Here is a 21,323-nt window from a genome sequence, read left to right on the forward strand (position 1 = left end):
TGCGCCTCCTCCTACGTGGCATACGTAACTATTGTTACTGGCTACTTACTTGTCTGTCTCCACGACTAGACTTAAGGGTTCTAAGGTCAGGGACCATCTGGTTCCTCCGCTGTGTCCCTGGGTGCCAAGCTCAGCACCCAGCACCACGGATGCTCACTAGTGGTTGATGAATGCATGCACAAATAAATACTAGGCTCTGGAGGCAAAAGGAACCTCCACAAAAAGCTCCTAATCTAGGGTGGAGAACAGATACATACATTAATAAATTAATCTCTCTGCTAGGCAAACAACAAATAGGTGACATGAATGGTAGATTTGAGTTGTCTCTCCTAAGTTCCACCAGGGGGCATTATTGGAATGCCTCAGATGTCTCCTAATTTTAAAAAAAAAAAATCATGTGTTTTTGCTGAAAGGGCCCTACCTACTTTGGGTAGAAATGGGATTTTCAAATGTGGTGTTTTCCAAATGTGGTGGTGATTGTGTTTTGTGTTTTAATAAACTCCCCATTCAGTCCACTTGAGAGAGCTGTAGATGAGCTATCTGTGAATTTGAAGGACTGAAGTAATCCCTGTTGGTGTTCACTTTATACCTGCAGTGATTCTTCAACTTGAAATCATCTTCAGATTGGAATCAAGAGCTTTCAAAACATGATTTAGCTTATATCCCACATCAACTGTTGGGAGCTAAAACAGGGACTGTCATTATTATTTTAAAGATGGTAACTCAGGTTCAAAGAGCTAATTTTCCCAAGGAATGACAGTTGGTAAATACCAAAGCAAGGACTTGAATCTGTCTTCCAAATTCAAATATATTCAGTCACTAAAAATATATTGAGTTCCAGGCTCTCTACAATATGATAGAGATGCAAAGACATACCCTCCAAATTTAATGTCTTAGAAGCAAAGACTGTCAAAGCTGGAGGGAACTTTGGAAAAAAGAAAAAAAAACACTAAGTATTCTCAACTTAGGCATGCTTACTAGTAAGGATCACCTCAAGAGCCTGTTAAAATGCATATTCCTGGACCTTGTCTCCTCCTTACCTATATTTTGATTCAATGAGTCTGGGTGGGGCTCTGGGATCTGAATTTTTCATAACAACATCCACTCTTCCCTCCATAACTGATGCTGATGGACTGTGGACCAACCTTTAGGAACATTGATCCATTGGTTGAATCCTAATATAGAGGAGGAAACTGAGGAGAAGTGAGTCCCCCGGAAACTCTCCTTGAATGTGGCCCAGGAACTGATAACGAGCAACCTGAAGTAATGACGCAATGGAAAAGCACTCAGCGGGATGTTGGAGACCTGGGTTCGATGTTTACCACCTTGCCTGCCGAATCACTTAACTTCAATGAACTACAGATTTCTGAACAGTAAAATGCAGAAGAAAAATGTATCCCTCATAGTCTTATTCTGAGGGAAAGGAGATAGATACTATAAAAGATTCAGCAAAGGACTAGCACATAGAGGACCCTTGATTCATGGGATAGTTTTGAATGCTCTTTCAACTCCATTATTCTATATTTTTAAATATGTTTTTTTATTGATTTCAGAGAAAAACAGAGATGGAGAGATAGAAACATCAATGATGAGAGAGAATCATGGATCGGGTGCCTCCTGCGCACTCCACTGGAGACCGAGCCTGCAAACCAGGCATGTGCCCTGACGGGGAATGGAACCGTGACCTCCTGGTTCATAGGTCAATGCTCAACCACCGAGCTATGCTGGCTGGGCCATTATCCTATTTTTTAAAATGAGTACTTACGGTTGCCAGGCATTCTGCTAGGCAGTCCTGTCTACATAAAACTTGTGATCTAGTGGAGCAGATAGCCATTAATTATAGGGAAAAAAGGAATTATAAATGTAATAAATGCTACCAAGGGAAAATATAGGGGTGTTTTAAATAATGTGGGGATTCAAACCTAGTCTGCAGACAAATAAAAGGTCCTCGAGGAAATGACTCAAAGGATGAGTAGGAGTTAGTCAGAAATTACACACGAATCAGGAAAGAGACTGGCAGACACAGGAAATGAAAAGGCCAGAGGCCAGCCTGGCTGGTGTGGCGTGAGCAGGGAGATTGCCATTACATGAAGCCAAGGATGTTTATTCTTTCTGGAAAAGCCTTTCTTCTTTTCTGCCTTTACATTTATTTGAAAATCTTAATCTTTTCCTTGACTCTCTTTATTTCTACTTATATTTTCATTTTTGTATGAAAAGCCTAATAATAGTAACATTTATTCAAAGTTATTATACCATATATAATAATATAGTATATTATTAATAATACTAGGGGCCCGGTGCACGAAATTCGTGCACTGGGGTTAAGGGTCCCTCAGCCCAACCTGCCCCCTCTCACATACTGGGTGCCCTCAGGGGATGTCCTACTGATGGCTTAGGCCCGTTCCCCACTCTCCTTTGTGGGAGGCAACTGGGCTGATCAGGGGAAGGCACCGGCCCCATCACCCCACTGCTGCAGCCACTACCAGTCACCACAGCCACGAAGGTGTTTTCATCAACACGGACTCCAGTCCCTTCACCAAGAAAAAAATGACAACTTTCTTTAGGCATTTTCAAGATGTGTCTTTCATAGGATATGCTTTTTTTTTTTTTAATCCTCACCTGAGGGTATGTTCCCATTGATTTTTAGAGTGTGGAAGAGAGAGGGAGAGACAGAGAGAAACATCAATGTGAGAGGGACACTTTGATTGATTGCCTCCTGTATGAGCCCTGACCATGGGCACCAGGCTGGGGGGCATGCAGGGACCCCTGGGCCGCACGCAGTGGTGGCCCCCAAGGGTCTCCACACACCCCAGAGGCCAGCAGCCAGCCCCCCATCATGTGCGCCAGGCTGGGGGAGTGGACCCAAACTAACTCTTGGTGCTGGAGCATTCCCAAGCGGCTGGGGGCACAATGGTGACAGGGGATGTTTCCACCCCGCCCCGCCCCCAGCCCCTTGGCTCCTGCACCTATAGGCTCAAAGTGGCCAGGGGGTGTTCTGGGAACCCTGCCTCTCAGGACCTAAGCAAGGGGCCTACAGGCTTGGACTGGCCTGGGTCCTGAGGATGTTTGCGGGACCCAGCCCCTTGGCGCCTACACCCTTAGGCTCCAAGTGGCCAGGGGGCATTCTGGGACCCTGCCGCTCAGGACCTAAGTACAGGCCTACAGGCTCTGATCCGCCTGGGTCCGGAGGATGTTTATGGGACCCAGGCTGCTCAGGACCTAAGTGCAGGCTTACAGGATCTGAGAGGCTTGGGTCTGAAGGATGTTTCCCAGACCCCAGACTGCTGCAAGTGTTTGGGGGCGGAAACATTCCCGCGTCGCTATGGCGACACGGGAATGTTCCCGCCCCGCCAAGCCTCCCAGTGGCCAGGGGGAGTTCTGGGGTCCCCGCAGCTCAGGACCTAAGCGATCCCGCCTGGGTCCGGAGGATGTTTATGGGACCCAGGCTGCTCAGGACCTAAGCACAGGCCTACAGGCTCTGAGCGGCTTTAAGTCCCAGACCCCAGACTGCTGCACGTGTTTGGGGGCGGAAACATTCCCGCGTCGCTATGGCGACACGGGAATGTTCCCGCCCCGCCAAGGCTCCCAGTGGCCAGGGGGCGTTCTGGGGCCCCTGCCACTCAGGACCTAAGTGCAGGCCTATAGGCTCTGAGCGGCTTTAAGTCCCTGACCCCAGACTGCTGCACGTGTTTGGGGGTGGAAACATTCTCGCGTCGCTGTGGCGACGCGGGAATGTTCCCGCCCACCAAGCCTCCCAGTGGCCATGGGGAGTTCTGGGGTCCCCGCGGCTCAGGACCTAAGCGATCCCGCCTGGGTCCGGAGAATGTTTATGGGACCCAGGCCTACAGGCTCTGAGCAGCCTGGGTCCGGAAGACGGTTACAGGACTCAGGCTGCTCAGCACCCGCATATGCAAATTAACCGCCATCTTGTTCGTTCTGATTGGCTGTGGGCGTAGCGAAGGTGCGGTCAATTTGCATGTTTGGGTATTATTAGGTTAGATATGTACATATTATTAGACAATCACTATTTCTATATAGACATTCAGAAATAGTGATTGTCTAATAATACAGGTAAAAAAAATGCTGTTAAATACCAAACAGGAACATACATTGAGCCCTCAGAAACTTAGCCATGTTTAGAAAATACCTATTCTATTGTCACATAATTATTTGTACTTATAGCATAATTTAGTTACATTTTAGTTAGGTTTTAGTTAAACTTGGAATTCTGTTGTTACTTAGAGTGACTTCAAAAATTCCTCTCTGATGCAGAATTAAAATATAATGTAGGAAGTTCTTATTGTGGGAAAATATCTTACCCACTGAATGAAGCTATAAAAGTTGGACAGAATGCATGGAGCAGGCATTTAAGTAGTCTCCAAAGTAAATGACAGCAGGTAGATTGGGGGAAAGACCAGAATTTAAGCACCACTGAATTGGCAGTGACTTTCCCCTTTGTGTTCCTCAGTAGTCCCAACCCCAAGGTGAGGACTGGGAATCCGACAGGAGAAGGCCTCTAGCTCTGGCTCAGGGAGAGGGAAAGAGGACTCTTCACACTGAGGTGGAGGGACATACCATGTTTTCCCGTCTTCGTCCTCTGTTCTCTTGCACCTTTCCCGCAGACAGTGGTGGTAGTGAGGGTCTATGGCTGCCTAAAACTTTGAGTTATCTTATGTATTACATTTATATACAGTGAAACCTACCAAATGATGCTGTAAATTTTGCTTTCAGCAATACCAACGTGGGCGGGGGCGGGGGGGGAGCGGAAGTGGGGAGGGCAAACACCCACTGATTTTTTTCTCCCTCTGTTTTCCTGCCACTTGGCCCTAGATGCATGCAACCATGAGAAATACACAGCAGAGAATAACTGAAGCCTCGGGTTTGGGGCAAGAGGACCAAAAATGGGAGTTTGAGAGGATTGGAAAATATCAGAGAGATCACAGAGAGGAAATAAGTTCAGGAGAGCAACTCCATAATTCTTAGCCTCACTCCTGAGCTGTGTATGCATGGCTCTGATGCTAAAAAAGCATATAATACATTTTCCTGCTGAGATATGGGGTGGACCGCTGTCCAGATCCAAGGCGGCCACTGGCTGGTGCACAACGGGGATGGATGTGTGTAGCATTGCAGAAGCCTGAAAAACTGAACTGACCTTGGAATCACAACCACAGAAGGCAGGTTAGGATTTCTGAATCCAACTGAGTCTACTGCACGCTAAAATAAAAACATTACGATTCTCCATAAACTTTAAACAAGATCTAGATATTTACAATATTCAAAACGTCTAGAACTTAATCCAATTACTCGGCATATGAACCAGGAAGACCCAGACATGGGATGAGCTCCGTCCTCAGAGTTGATAGCGCTTTATCGTGGTTATTTGTCTACATCCCGGTCTCCCCCTGTGAGTCCAGGGTTGGATCTGCTATTTCTGTGTCCTCAGCACAGTTACAGAGATGCTAAATACAGGATAGTCCCCCCATAATGTATACACACTTTAACAGCTGATAGCTCAATTGTGAAAATGAACTATATTTTATTGGACACTGCCTTTATAATTATTCAAAGTGTGTGTGTCACTTTTTTGGACATCCCATATTTGTTAAATGAATAAGTGAGTGGTGCCTGGGAAAGAAGGGAAAAGAGTAAGTAGCCTAGTGGGATATAAGAATGACAATATTTTTGTTTGCTTAAGTGACCACGGGTATGTTGTGGGGAGCAGTGACCCAGGGCCTTTGAGATGTAGGTTCCATAGGTCCTAGATTTGCGGTGCACTGACCCCAATGGCCTTTACCGGCTTCACCTCAGGGCAAAAATTCTCCTCATCGCCCTAGCCAGCTTGGTTCAGCGGATAGAGCGTTGGCCTGCGAACTGAAGGGTCCCAGGTTCGATTCCGGTCCAGGGCACATGCCCAGGTTGTGGGCTCGATCCCCAGCGGAGGACGCGCAGGAGACAGCTGATCCATGGTTCTCTCTCATCATCGATGTTTCTATCTCTCCCTCTTCCTTCCTCTCTGAAATCAATGAAAATACATTTTTAAAAAATTCTACTCGTCCTTGAAGATGGCTCAGATGTCAAGTCCTTTGCGAAATGTTTTCCTCTCCTCTGTTCTCTCTCCTCTCCTCTGTTCTCTCGCAGCTCTTCCCCTGCACAGCTATTTACTCTCAATTACCGTAACACATCATTTACTCTCCTGGATTCCCCATCAGAATCCAGTGGCATTTCTGTATTTCCATGCCCTGATCTGGCGGCGGCGGTGGTGGTGGTGGTGGTGGTGTGTGTGCATGTTTTTAGGTTGGCTTTGTACAGCCATAGACCAACTAATTCATCGCCCATCCCACCCCAGCCTCAGTTTCCCCAAGTGCGAAAGGGGCACCGCGAAAACACCTGCCCTGGGCTGTGGTTAGCTGCAGGCGGGCGCCGCTGCGGCTGCAGGCAGCCCCCACGCGGTGAGAGGAGCTGAGGGGCAGCGGGTGGGAGACCGAGAGGGAGGGGCGGCTTCAGAGCCAAGGGGCCGGGGCTGGGGCTCGGCGGGCCGCAGGGAAGGGCCAGCACAGCCGACAGGACGGGACGGGGCGGGGCGGGGCCGAGGGGCGGGCGGGGCGGGAGCTCCGGGCGGCGGGGCCCGTCGCGGGCGGGACGTCCGAGGGGACGCGTGCGAGCGCCGGCGATGGGCTCCGCGGCGCGGCTGGCGGCGCTGCTGGCGGTGCTGGCGCTCCGGGCGGGGGCGGCGGCGGGGGCGGCGGGGCGCGGGGACACGTTCTCGGCTCTGACCAGCGTGGCGCGCGCCCTGGCCCCCGAGCGCCGCCTGCTGGGGCTGCTGCGGCGCTACCTGCGCGGGGAGGAGGCGCGGCTGCGGGACCTGACCAGGTGAGCGGACCGAGGGGCCTGAGTGGGGGAAACTGAGTCAGAGGACAGGACGAGACGGAGACACGGTACTCCAGGGTGGGGGGTAGCTCTGAGACTCATTGTCACCCTGCGTGAGACTGAGACACGGTGGGGGTGGGGGGGGGACTCCCCAGATCCGTTGTCACCCCAATGTGACCCCCAGACACGGTGGCATGGGATGATGGGGAAACTGAGGCTGAGGCTGACCCCAGAGACACTGTGTCACACACACAGCGGCACTCCAGTCCCGCGTCACACAGAGATACACGTGGAAGGTGTGGTGAAGTGACTCTGAGGCCAAGGAGGACCTCACAGGACAGCTCCCAAGGTGTGGGCCCGGCTCTGTGTCACAGAGATGCCGAGACACTACCAGAGGGCGATGGGAGGATGCTGTGTGCTGCTGTGGCCATCCGCGTGCTGGCTGTGTGACTGGGTCCTGGGTGTTCGTTATGAGTCAGGTGGCATTCTGTGACCAGCTGGGAGACATCCATGTCATTGGAACTGGACGCCCATGACACTATGGGTATCATGCACGTGGGAAAGATGCAGAGGAGCAGCAGTTGTACAAGCCACGATGTGAATCTGCTTCGCTTTCATCAGTGTATTCCACACGTGTGTGGGAGTGCCACGCCCTGTTCCAGGCACTGGGGGTAAAATGGTGAACAAGACCCAAGACTCAAGGAGCTTGGAGTCTGTAGCATCGTGACTGTGAATCAGAGATGCCCACGTCCCCTTTGCTTTCAGCTCTCCCTTCTCTTCGCCCCTGGAAGAGCTCTCTAAATTCTAAATAAATGATAACGGAGGGGTTACATGTGTATGAGAGTATTTGACACCCAGAAAATACGGGGTACACAGACAATGGGGTGGTGCAGGCCTGGGGTGGGGGGCGGGAGTGGGCTAGAAGGGGCCCATGGCGGGGAAAAAGGAACATATGCAATACTTTCAACAATAAATATTTTTAAAAAACACTGGGCAAAACCATTCTTGATGCTAGAGGATACTGGGTATAGCACACACAAGCAGATGCTCAGCCAGCATTGTTTTGCTAGACAATCAACAAGCGCCAGTGCCACACTCCGTGGGATAAAATGCTGTCGTCTTGGAACCCTGGGGCACTGTCATCGCATACTGACTGTCAGTGTCAAGCTAGGGAAGATCAATGATTGTATCTGATACCACATGTGTGAGCATGTGCTGTGCCTTCTCTGCTTGGGACATGGGGAAGCCCACAGAGGGAGAAATGGTGGTGTAAACACATTGCTCTCTGAATATATTAATACTGTGCTTATGTCATAGGACCCTCTGCTGAGCTGAGACAACGGAAGGCTGTCTCACAGTGTACTGCTTATAAAATTGTGCGTGGGTGTTTGTGGTGGGAATACCAGTTCTGGGGCACACGGGAAGGAGGTGTATGGGACACCAGGGCTGTGTGGGAGAGCCACGGACAAGAGAATCAGTTTGTGTGTGGAAGTGTATGTGACAGATGTTGTTTGACTGGATGATGATGTAATTGGGAACGTGCTCTTAAGTATGTAGTTTGCATATAAGCATTATATGCATGTTTAAATTCACTGTTAGTTTCAAATAAGCATGACACACACACATATATAATGTATGTAAGTGTGTATTAATCATAACAGTAAATGATTATGATTTCCATAATTCTTGTCACTCTTTGGAGGAGCCTAGTTGCCTAATGCTCTGTAGGCCCACGTTTACAGAGCAAAATATTTTAGTTTTGTTCTTCGTCTTGATCAGTGATTTTCAACCTTTTTCATCTCATGGCACACATAAACTACTTCCTAAAATTCTGTGGCACACCAAAAACTGTGTTATATTTTTTGCTAATCAGACAAAAAACTAGGTCTAATTTTGATTCCTTCACACCAGATGGTTATTGTTGTGTTGTCTGTTGTCCTTTTTTAACTTGGCGGTCTAAAGGAAAGGAGGTCAGTGACCCTGACTGAAGAGTCAGGTAGTGCATGTTTTAGACATGCTTGTGACACACCAGTTGAAAATCATTGGTCTAGATTCATTGAAGTCCAAGTTTATTGATGGAAATAGACAGACTTTTTGTTTTTTATTTCAGATCCCCACATGCTCCCGGCTACCCATGTGCTTGTTCTGTTACCACTAATCCCTTTTTTTTGGTGGTCCTGGTGGAGATGAGGGTCAGAACTGTGATGCCGCGTGCAGGAGGCAGCTCATCAATAATTCTCTCTCATCATTGATGTTTCTCTCTCTCCCTTTCCCTCTCTGAAATCAATAAAAAATATATTTTAAAAATAAATAAATAAAAGAACTGTGATGCCCATGCCCAGCCTCTCAGGGAACAAGCTCAGAAGAGGGCCTGTCGATTAAAGCATGTGGCAGGGCTTCCCTGTCTTATCACCCTTGTCATTGTCAAAGTGGGAGGTTTTGCACAAACCTTCCCTCACTTAATTCTCTCTGACACACAGTGCTCTGAAGTAGGTTTGTATTACTCTCTTAGGCAAATGAGAAATTATTTAAACTATGAGAACACTGAAGGACTTTATCCAAGATTATAAATCCAGGACTAGAACACAGCCCTTTTGACTCTCCGTCCATCGTGCTATGATGTTCTACTGCTTGCTTATCTGATATGGCAGGACCCAGACCTGAGGTTTATGAGCAGCCAGAGTACATAATGGTTAAGAGTCTGGATTCAGGAATTTAATAGACCTCTATTTGAATCCTTGGCTCTGACTTTGGGCAAGTTTCTTTACCTCTTTAAGCATTCGCTTTTTAATCTGTAAAATAATGGTAATGAGAGTACCTACCCCCATAGGGCTGCTGGAGGGATTAAGTACCATATAAAGGTATTTTTCATTGTGCTTGGAATGTAATGATTGCTCAGTAAATGTTAGGTCTTTGCGATTGTTAAGACAGTGAAACTAGACCCCACGTTTGGCTGTAAGCAGTAACTAGGACTGTGAGAGCTCAGATAATAAAAAAGAATCGGAAAAATTCTAGGTTCTCTTCTCATATGACTTATGGATGTGTTATTTCAGAAAGTGTAATTTGATATTTTTGAGACTGTCTGTTCTCAAATCAGTGTTCTAAAACCTAGTGAAATGTTTGCTTTTTAAAGCAAGAATTTTGGCAGTTCCTGCTCATGTTCTTATACTCCCAATCTGGTGATTTCATGGACTTGAGATGTTATTTCTAAGGGCCTCAGTTGATAGTCTTCTTTGAATTTTTAAATTTAAAAATGACATTTTTGGGGGGTTGAAACTACTCTCTACCCACATTAATAAATAAAAATTATGCTAGTTATAGTATATATTGTTATATACTAGTATAGTATATATTCATTACATATATACAGTAAATATAACATATATATATGTTATATATATATATAATTAACCCCTAGCTCTTTTTATTGATACAGTTTTTAAAAACTACCAAGATTGAAAGAGTAGGGCCAGCAAGCAGTTATTTCTGTGCTAAGAATTAACCATTCTGAATGTCTCAGAAGAACTGAAGCAAACCCATTTCTGAATTCCAAAGGAGAAACATATTGAATTAAAATAGCCCATGTATTGTGGTTGGATCATCTGTCCAGGCTCTGTCTAATGCAGGAATTGGGTTGCACATTTTATGTGCAGATTCTTTAAGGAAAGGATCTGCTTTTCCACTCTCAGCAGCATTTGCCATTTAGGAAACCGTGAGGTTTGAATTCGGCATCCAGTTACTCAGTCTCTGAAAACCAGCTATTTGCTCAGAGGCTGGGCATTGGGCCAGCGTTTAGATTCCAAACCAGCCTCAACCTCAGATATTAGTGGATAGGGTGTTTTTTTTTCTCTCTGTAACAGAAAAATGATGTATCTGAGCGCTGAACTGAATTATGTGCTGCAGGGGAAGATCAGACCCCTGTGCTAAATAAATTGAGCCCGTCACGCAAAGTGGGCTGCGAAGAGAAAAAGAGATAGTGCTTTTGATCTGATTGATGGCTTGGGACAATCTTCACCTCTCTGCCTTACCTCTTTCCTTTTGTGCCTCAGTTTCCTCTGTTGCCTGTTAGACATCAGTCCTCAAGTACCAGATGAGGAATCTATTTATTCAGTTGCGGAAAAGGTGATGGAAAGAAATACTAGAACGGTCACGCTAGAAGAGAGATCTTCTAGACTAGACCAGCTCTGTCATTTTATAGAGGGAGAAACTGAAGGATAGTTGGAGGCTGGGTCAGGATAAGTCTCAGGTCTCCTCCCAGTCCAACCGTCTTATAAAATCACTGCCCGTTCAGCCTCAGTTGTTTCTGGTCACTTACTCTGCAGGTTGGACTCAGGCCCACCTCTCTGCTGAGAAGTTTTTTCATCGAGCAATGGAATATCTTTCATTAAGTAGTTCCATATGGAGCTGATGCAGGAAATAATGGGTAATAAAAGAAAAAAACACAACACCCACACCCTGAGACTGGTGTAGTTTCAAAACCCTAGGGTAACCACTCTCAAACAGCCCTGCTTGGGGATCAGAGACATCCTGGTATTTGACAGGCTTCCCGTTCCCTCCCGGGGGCACCCAGGTCCCGATTCTCCTGCCTTAGTTTATGCTTGAATTGAATACGTGGCTCCCCGGAAGCACCGTGAAGCAAGTCATCTTCTGTTCTCGAGCTCTGTTTGATCGCTGCAGGAACCACGCTTGAGCAATCTTTAGGTCAGACTCTGCTTGAAGGTATTGAAATCCTCTCACCCAACCACCATCTCTGTTCTTCACTTTCATCCCTTTCCGCCCATGGAGGTCCCCACTCTTGCCAAAGAACTCCTATATTCTCACGTGCTCTTGTACACGTTCACGTAAATCCATATCCTTTTCACTTTGATCACACTCTTTTCTTTCACTTCCTTTGTTGTTATTATATTTCTTGGAAATTAATAATTTTAATACAAGGGGGAAATTCTTTGAGGGCAGGACTAGAGCTCTTAAGCCTGCCTTTTTAAAATCAATACATTTCAATAATATAATCCCGCTGTTAGGAGTGGAATAACCATAGTAGACCAGAAGAGGAGACAGCATCTTTTGCTTACATGAACACTCTTGCAGGATGTCTGAGGAGAGAAATTAACTAGAAAGATGGTCACTTCTGGCCCCACTCTTCTGGCCCTGTCCTGCAAATGGAAGCACACTGGAAAACATTACCTCTTCATTCCCCATTAGCCATCATCAGTGTCTACATGTCACTGTTATTGTTCAGATTCTCCTGGTCTCTTGCTTGCAGTTTTGAAATAGCCTCCAAACTGGTCTTCCTGCCTGCAGTCACTTCCATTTCCGAACCCTCCTCCCCACCCTTTCACAGACTTATACACTGAGTGGCCAGATTATTATGATCTCTGAACACATAATAATCTGGCCACTCAGTGTATATCCTATATAATAAAAGGCTAATATGCAAATTGTCCCCTCGACCAGAAGTTCGACCAGCAGGCAGGCCAGCCACCCGCCCATGTCCCCTCCCCCTGGCCAGGCTAGACGGACTGCCCCCCCCCCATGCACGAATTCATGCACCGGGCCTCTAATATATATATGGAGAGAGAGAGAGAGAGAGGCCAGATTATTATGCGTTCAGAGATCATAATAATCTGGCCACTCAGTGTATATGTCAACATATCCCACTTTCACTTAAAACCTTTTGGTGGCCCTGGTTGGTTTGGCTCAGTGGATAGAGCATCGGCCTGTGGACTGAGGGGTCCCGGGTTTGATTCCGGCCAAGGGCACATGCCCGGGTTGAGGGCTTGGTCCCCATTGCGGGGCATGCAGGAGACAGCTGGTCAATGATTCTCTCTCATCATTGATGTTTCTATTTCTCGCTCCCTCTCCCTTCCTCTCTGAAATCAATAAAAATATATTTAAAAAAAACAAAACCCTTTCAGTGGCTCCTAGTTGCACTCAGGGTAAAAACCAAATTCCTCAGCAAGGCCTGAGTTGCTCCTCACTTCTCCAGTCTGATCTGCCCAACTCCCAAGGCCCCTGTGCTCCAGCACTACTAAACTGCTTGTAAGTCCCCTGCCATCTCTCTCTCTCTCTCTGTACCTTTGCATCCTTGGGACTGCCTCTGCCCACCTGGAAGGAGGCTTCCTCCTCCCTTCCTCATGTTTACATTCCCCCATCAAGTCTCGGTTTATTACCTCATTTGTGAAAGGAGAGATGATCTTCTCTGACCTGCTCTGGCCAAATCAATCACTCCCTTCTATACTCCCCCTAAGCCTTGTTCATAGGTCTGGTGTTGCATCTGTCATGTCATTATTTGTGTCTAAATTACCCACTAGACTGTGAGTCTCTGAGACCAAGGTTACTGTCTTACTCACAATTTTGTTCTTAACTCCTAGGATATTATAGTATTTCATTCATTCTTTCATAGAAGTATGTATTGAACTTAGGCATAGAGTGATGAGGAAAACATCTGTTTTCTTATCTATGAAATCCTTGAGCATGGGACCCTGTCTTGGCCAACTTCTGGCATGGAGTGTGACAAGTAGCCAGTATAGAGTGACTTGTTGAATGAACAAATACATGTCATACCTCTAGGCCAGTGGGCGGCAAACTCATTAGTCAACAGAGCCAAATATCAACAGTACAACGATTGACATTTCTTTTGAGAGCCAAATTTTTTAAACTTAAACTTCTTCTAATGCCACTTCTTCAAAATAGACTCACCCAGGCCGTGGTATTTTGTGGAAGAGCCACACTCAAGGGGCCAAAGAGCCGCATGTGGCTCGCGAGCCGCAGTTTGCCGACCACGGCTCTAGGCCTTTGTACACATTAGTCCCTGTTGGCTCAAAAAACACTCTTCCTCCCTTCTTTGTTCTAGATCCATGGAAACACTATGGCACAGTCAGCTGAGAACAGGCTTCAGAGTCAGGCAGGCTTGGGTTCATTCTTGGTTTGGTTGCTAATAGTATGGCCTTGTTTCAGTTTCTTCTCCTGTAAGATGGGTATGATCAAATCTATTCTGAGGGTTGTTGGGGGATTAAATGAGACTATGTATTTAAAACGCTTAGCAGAATGCCTAATACATGGTGAGGACTCAATAAGTAGTAGCTATCCCTATTGTAATCCTTCAGGACTCAGATCAAGTGCCATCCCCTCTGGGAAGTCTTTCTTATATTTCTTTCTCCTTTAAAAAAAATTTTATTTATTGATTTTGAGGGAGAGAGAAAGAGAAACATGGATTTGTTGTTTCACTTGTTTATGTATTCAGTGATTGCTTCTTGTATGTGCCCTGACTGGGGATCAAACCCACAACCTTGGCATATTAGGACAATGCTCTAACCAACTGAGCTACCCATCCAGGGCTCTGCCCTTGTATTTCTAACTCCCACCTGGGTTAGGTGTCCTGCCTACAAATTGCTCTAGCGTTCCATAGCATTATATGCTCACTTTTCTCATAGCATGTATCACAATTATTGCAATTAATTGAACAGTGTGTTCGCGTTTCTACCAGATTCTAAGGATGGGATATAGAATGATGAGAGAGAAAAAATGACTTTCTGGATTGTGAACTCCTTGAGAGCTGGACTCTGCCTTGCCTTTGTATCTCTAGCCCTTAGCATGGTGCCTGAGGTACAATATTGACTGGTAGAGACTGACTCATGGAATGAACAAATGAAGAGACCTACTTTTGTTGTGATGGTAGTTTTGTTTTCTTTTTCTTTTTCTTTTTCTTTTTGCTTATGGGTTACAATGTTCCATGAGTCTCCAGGGATTCAGCATTTCATTTTGACTGCTCTTCATGCCAGCCTTTCCTAGGTGTCCGGTTGCATCGGTAGGTGAGATCATCCTAGTCCTCTCTTTCAGGTTCTATGACAAGGTGCTTTCTTTGCATGAGGACTCAGCAACCCCTGTGTCTAACCCTCTGCTTGCATTTACGCTCATCAAACGCCTACAGTCCGACTGGAGGAATGTGGTACATAGCCTGGAGGCGAGTGAGAACACCCGAGGTAATGAGGAGGAGGGCTGGAGGGTAAAGAGAAGATTCTATCTCCTGACTCAGTGGACAGGAGAGAGATTCTGAGGGGATGTGATGAAGGATTATGAAGTGGGTTAGGTATTACTTGATCTCCTTAGCTCTAATTATCACAAAGAACTGGGTCCCCTTGTTAATAAGTTTATATACGTTTACATTAGAAAGTACCTTCCTATCCATGATCTCACTTGATTTTGGATCGAATCCAAAAGATCACCCCATTTACATATATGTAAAAAGTGATGTCTTCTAATAATTTCTGCTTCATTACGTTGCCACTGCAGTGTGATCTGTAGCCGGATCACTTTCTTAACTTACTCTGCTTTGTATTTGAACAAGTGTGTTGCCTTTAGGGAAGTCAGGAGGAAAAATAATTGTCCCTGCAAAGGGCAAGACTCCTGGAGACAGAGGGGAGGGAACGGTGCGATAAAGGGGTGTGCCTTAGTTTTCACCCCAGAGCCTTTCTTCCTTATTCTGAAGGTTGTGTTGAGCATCCACTCGGTGCCAGGAGCGGTGCCTGCCACTGAGAAGAGCAAATCCAACATTATCTTTGTTCTTGAAATATGTGAACAGGTAATTATGCCTTGCACGTGTTAAACGCTCACCGCCTGCTTTTTGAATGGGGGGCTGTTTTCAGCTCTGAAGGATGGCTTCGAGGAGGTGGAGCAGGACCTGCCAGCCTTTGAGGACCTGGAGGGAGCAGCCAGGGCCCTGATGCGGCTGCAGGACGTGTACGTGCTCGACGTGAAGGGCCTGGCCCGCGGCGTCTTTCAGAGAGCCACCGGCTCCCAGGTCACTGACCTGTACCGTCCCAGCCGGCGTTTCTCCCTCACGGCTGACGACTGCTTCCAGGTTGGCAAGGTAACGATGTTCAGGGAGAGGGTGAATTGCTAAGGGCTACTTTCTTGTGGGCGAAATAATTACATCCCGGTTGGTTTGTACATTTTTCTAATTCTGACAGCACACTTGGACATTTGTTGTTACTTCCCATTTTCAGGCGAAGAAACTGAGGTTCAGAGAGGTTTGAAACCTAGTGTTTCACGATTTTAAGTAGAACTAAAATTTGAACCTGGGTCTTTTAACTCCAAATCCCAGCCTCTTTCCAGGATAGCTACAGTGACCATATACTTAGGACACTATTGAGAGTGGAAGGGTGTTATTAGCCAGGACAACAAACATAAACTGGGACTGCCCTGGGTAAAATGGTCCTTTGGTCGCCCTAACGATAGCACCCTGACTGTGGATGCACGGGTGGGGGAAAGGGATAGGAGAGGGTGGCGTGGAGGGAAGATCATGGGCAGTCGGCCTGCCAAGACTCTCTGGAATCTCTCGTCCATTTCCTGGGAATTTAGAAATACTAAATTAAAGTAGTGTCACAAAACAGGCCATTCACTCTAACGTTACTGGAGGAAATAGACTTCAGGAAGCTCCCGTATGAGATATTTCACTGATCTTTGATCATAAGTCATAAGCACACCTGGAGGGGTCATTTTACAATATACTCTTTGTTAGCCGTTGCTTTAAAAAGTAGTGGCGTAAATCCTTTTTAATTTTGAAGATGCATACTGCAGGAAAGTGGTTAACCCCCAACTCCTGTGGTATTCATTAGCTGATCTGAGAGTGGGCCTCATGTGTCCTGTTTCCAGGTTTTGAGGATCAGTCTTCCAAAGTAATGCAGCGTGAGTTGCCCTAAGCCTCTCTATGGACCATTTTTCCTTTTCTGAGACCCTGAATGGAATTAGAGCTGAATCATCAGGTGTGAAGTGATAACTCATGGTTTTGATTTGCTGTGGCCTTAGATCTATTTTCATATTGATTTATTGGCCTGATGGTTCCTTAACTATATGAATAATGTAAATTCACACCCTAAACTCATGTGAAGCATAGGCTTAGGGTTACTAATATTCTAAGGAGCTATTTTATTCCCCTAACCAGAGCCAACAGAAACAAACCAACTTTCTTTTCTCCTTGTGGCAGTGGGTAGATTTTTTTCTGGTCTACTCTTATTCTTAACCCATTCTTTCAATGGGTTACAGTTTTATGAATGTGTCTAAATTCCAATTCCTAGATTTGGGGAGGTCTGCAGAAGACTCATCTGTCCTCATGTGGGCATTACAATCTAAGGTTACTAAGTACCAAGGTTACTAAGACTTACCCCATCCCAGGCAGCTTCAGCATCTACTCATCAGTTTATTGCTTGCATTTTCAGCTGCTCCTTTTTTGTTTCTGGTGCCTGGGTATTTTCTATTCTTTCTTGGAAATATATAATAAAATGTTTATGTTTTATTCAAAATTTCTAAGTCTCTGTGGTTGGAAGGATTCCAATTATCTCAATCTTTCTCATGGAAATCTTAAATAAATAAATTGTCAACTTAGCAGAAAAGGTTCAGTCATTTTTTATTATAATTCTTCAACTCAATCTTGTCACAAATAGGGAACTTGAGGACCAGAGAGATGACACAGCAGGTAAAGTGCAGGCCTGGGATAGGAATTGACTTATAGTTATGCTGCAGAGTCACAGTATCTCTACATTCTGCTGTCTTTCTGCCTATCTGGAAGTTATACCTGAATTTGATCATTTTGTAAGAATCCTTCCAGCTCTGCGACTTTATAATTCCATGCTGTCTCCCACATCAATTTCCAGGAAATTCCACTAGCAGTTCTGGTATTCTAGTTAGTGGTGAGCTATTAAGAGACAGGTGCTATGTCTAGTACATGTTGCCATATTCCAACATTTAATATAGAGCAATGCATTGAGCTCTCATACCATTCCCAGGTCTACCTTCATTATGGTGTCTAATGCATTGTTTCACAATTATTGGTTTATCACAAGCCCCTTGATTTTATTACCTTTAAGGGCAGGGACCACCAGGTACATTATAGACACTCAGTAAATATTGAATAAATAAATGAATGAACTAGTCCATTCCTCACACTGCTGCTAGCAATATCTTCCTAAAAACAAGACATTCATAACTCTCATTAGCTTAGCCCATGCTGCCCTTTTAAGTTCATTTCCTGCTTCTCTTCACCTTACACCACAGTCACAATGTATTACTTGAACACATTCTTGCTTTGGCTTCTGTTTCTACCATTCCCTCATCTTAAAATGCCCTTCCTCCCAACCTTGTTGTATTCAAATCCATATATATATATATATATATATATATATATATATATATATATATATTTCCTTTGAGCATTCATGCCAATCTGTCCAGTATTATAGTTAACTTGAGTTCATATCTGTCTTCTCTCCAGATTATAAATTCCTTAAATGCAAGAATCTTGTGTCTTCTCTGTACCTAGTGCAATGCCTTGTATGTAATAGGTGCTTAATAAATTGAATTTAAATGAATCTGAGATGAAAACTTGCTGTGTTGGGTTCCAAAGCCCCCCCCCCCCCCTCTTTGCATGTCATTTCCTTTCCTCTGCCTGTGGACTATGGCTTTAATGATAGTACCTGTTTGCTATAGGTGGCCTATGACATGGGGGATTACTACCATGCCATTCCATGGCTGGAGGAGGCCGTCAGTCTCTTCCGAGGATCTTACGGAGAGTGGAATACAGAGGATGAGGCAAGTCTAGAGGATGCCTTGGATCACTTGGCCTTTGCCTATTTCCAGGTAGGGGAGTACGTGAGACTCACTGCTTTCATCACAATAAATGTAATGCTTTATATTCACGTTGCAATTTTGTAAGCATTTTCATGTCTCTTAATCTATTTCATCTTCCTAACAGGACCAAATGTGAGTCAAGCAGGGCGGTAATTTTATTATTTCCGCATTTCATATGTGAGTAAGCTAAATCTCAAAAGAATTCCTAACTTGTCACAAAGTTCACTTGTCCAAGTCTGTCTGACTCTTAATCCAGTGCTCTTTCCATTGCACTGACTACTTTGAAATCATCATCTCCCACGTAGGAGGGCAGTCTTTCACCCGTAGCAGCAACAGCTACATCAACAAATGTTTAATAGCTTCACGGTCAATGTAGATCACTTTTGCACTCTCAACAATTCATAACTCTTCACAGATGTTATGCCATGATATTGCGAATGTCCAAGGAAGAAGTTTGATTGCTGTCCTCTTCCATCTGCAATCAAGTCCATTGTAACATGACTAGTGTCCAGCTATAGAGCGGGCCTTATTGGTCCATAGTACCAGCTCAACGCCTCCTCCAGATTTTCCTTGATGCTGTTGATCTTCGACCTGTTGTCCCTCACGTGGAAGCTCATTTCCCTAAATATGGGAACTGCCATCTTTTGGTATAGCTAACCCCATTTCCCAACTGCTTTGTACAGTCTTCAAGAATAGGCTGAAAAAGTCACTGCAGAGCCAATTCCTTAGTTTCCAAAGCTAATAAACCAGTTCTACTCCCTACATTCCTTTTTCTTTCCCCCTTTTGCTGAGAAAAGGGAGGAGGATATGGGCGGTCCAACCCCACATGTTGCTCCCAAATCGTATCTATTCTCAGTGCAGCAAATGGTCTGGTTCCTCTCATGGAAGTTTCCGGTAAGTGGATCTTTGTTATAAAACTTTCCAGGGTGCCTCTCCTAACTTTCTTGCCCAATTGCTACATATTAAAACCGAAATAGAATCACTGTGATGCAGCAAAGCGCAGGAAGTAATTGAATTTTAATAGAGGAAGAAAATGGAGAATTGACACTGAGAGACTCAGAGAAGATAAACTAAAGCAGCTTACCCTGAAAGTTGGGGTTTTCAATCCAGTGTGTGATTGTTAATTTTGCCCTTCTCCCCACCCCCCGTGATGACTTAGATTTCTCTTCTACTCACTGACAAAATCTCCCTTCCCACAATCGTGCTTTGTCTGGTAAATTTTATTCATCTTACAAGGCATAGCTCAGATGTCACCTATTTTGTGAAGTCTTTCTTAGTTCTCCTGAGACTCCACAGACTCTCCTTCTTTGTGCTCTGACAGCACATTTTTCATGCAACAGTAATAGAACACATAAGGCATTGTCTTATAGACCCTGTATGTTCCCTTTTTTACCCCCAGTAAATTAGAAATCCATGTCTGTTCATGGACTTTTCATTATCATATGAAATTATATATGGTGTGTGTGTGTGTGTGTGTATATATATATATATATATATATATATATATATACACACACACATATAATTTATATACACATGTTTATATATAATATACTAGAGGCCTGATGCACAAAAATTCATGCAAGAGTAGGTCTTCCTTCCCTGGCTGCCAGCACCTGGGACCCGAGCTGGCTTCCCTCCAGGCCTGGCTTCGTCAGGAAGGACATCCAGTCTAATTAGCATATTACCCTTTTATTATTATAGATTATTATAGATGTATACCATGAAAAAGTATATAATTATAATGTTATATAATTATATTTTATATAATCATACATAGTATTTTTTCATGATATATTTTAGTAAAATATTATTGAGTAGTTAAACCATAAGCTCTGAAGCCAGACAGACTAGGTTCAAATTCTGTGAAAACTTGGGCAGTGTACTCCCTGAACCTCAGTTTTCTTATCTTTAAAATGGGAATAATAATGATGCTGTAGGGGAGGGAAAATAATTTTCCTTCTAACCTTCTGAGTTTTGGCTGAGACCTCCCTATAATAAAAGATAGATTAACAAGAGGAAAAATAAACAGAAGTTTATTAAAGTGTATACCTAATGTTAGTACATGGGGAATACCTGGGGAAAAATGAGTAACTCTCTGAGGTGACCTAAGATACCACCTTAAATATCATCTTCAGTTTACAGCAAGTAATAGTGTAATAATTATGTATGGTGCCAGATGGGGGCCAGACAGATCAGGGTGATCACTTTGTAAGTTATATAAATGTCTCATCACTATGTTGTATACCTGAAGTTAATATAATATTACATGTCAACTGTAATTGAAAAATGAAAATAGAAATTAAAAAAAAAAATACCAGCTTCAGCTAAAGACAAAGAAAGAAAGCTATGAGGAGAGGCCAGTTATGGGAGGTTACCCAGAAAAACATGGTAAACAAAGGTAAAGTGCAGATTTTAATGGATAAGATTCTCTTGTGATTTAGAGTCGTCCTTCCCTTCCTGGCCCACAGAGGGAGATACTTACAAATGGGGATTCCCTTTAGGTCCCTTACAAAAGGGTAACACTACTCTGGTTTTCAGAATGTCTCCTGTGTCTGCTCTTTCTCAAAATATTTAGGTTAGAATAATCCTTACGCCAAAAAGGCATATTTTGGGATAGCATATTCTACTGCCATTCAATGCTCACCTCAAAGAGTTGTTGTGAGGATTAAATGAGCTCATACGTGTAACACCCTAACACTGACACATATGTACTCAATACATGGAAGCAATTATGATTATATTACATACCACCAAGTGTATGTTCTCTTTTTCCATTTAACATTATTTAGTATACACATTCCAAAGAAATTTAACTGAAACATAAAAAG

General features: G+C 44.6%; 1 protein-coding gene across 1 annotated transcript in view; it reads left to right on the forward strand.

The window, feature by feature from the left end:
- Nucleotides 1-6,670: 6,670 nt before the first annotated feature.
- P4HA3 (prolyl 4-hydroxylase subunit alpha 3) overlaps nt 6,671-21,323 on the forward strand; it is a 32,246-nt gene continuing 17,593 nt past the window's right edge. The window contains exons 1-4 of the mRNA XM_008149965.3: nt 6,671-6,870; nt 14,707-14,849; nt 15,513-15,736; nt 18,352-18,501. Coding sequence (XP_008148187.3) covers nt 6,671-6,870; nt 14,707-14,849; nt 15,513-15,736; nt 18,352-18,501 — 717 coding nt within the window. The remainder of the gene's footprint in view (nt 6,871-14,706; nt 14,850-15,512; nt 15,737-18,351; nt 18,502-21,323) is intronic.

Source organism: Eptesicus fuscus, chromosome 13, assembly GCF_027574615.1.
Source record: "Eptesicus fuscus isolate TK198812 chromosome 13, DD_ASM_mEF_20220401, whole genome shotgun sequence".
Classification (NCBI taxonomy): Eukaryota; Metazoa; Chordata; class Mammalia; order Chiroptera; family Vespertilionidae; genus Eptesicus; species Eptesicus fuscus.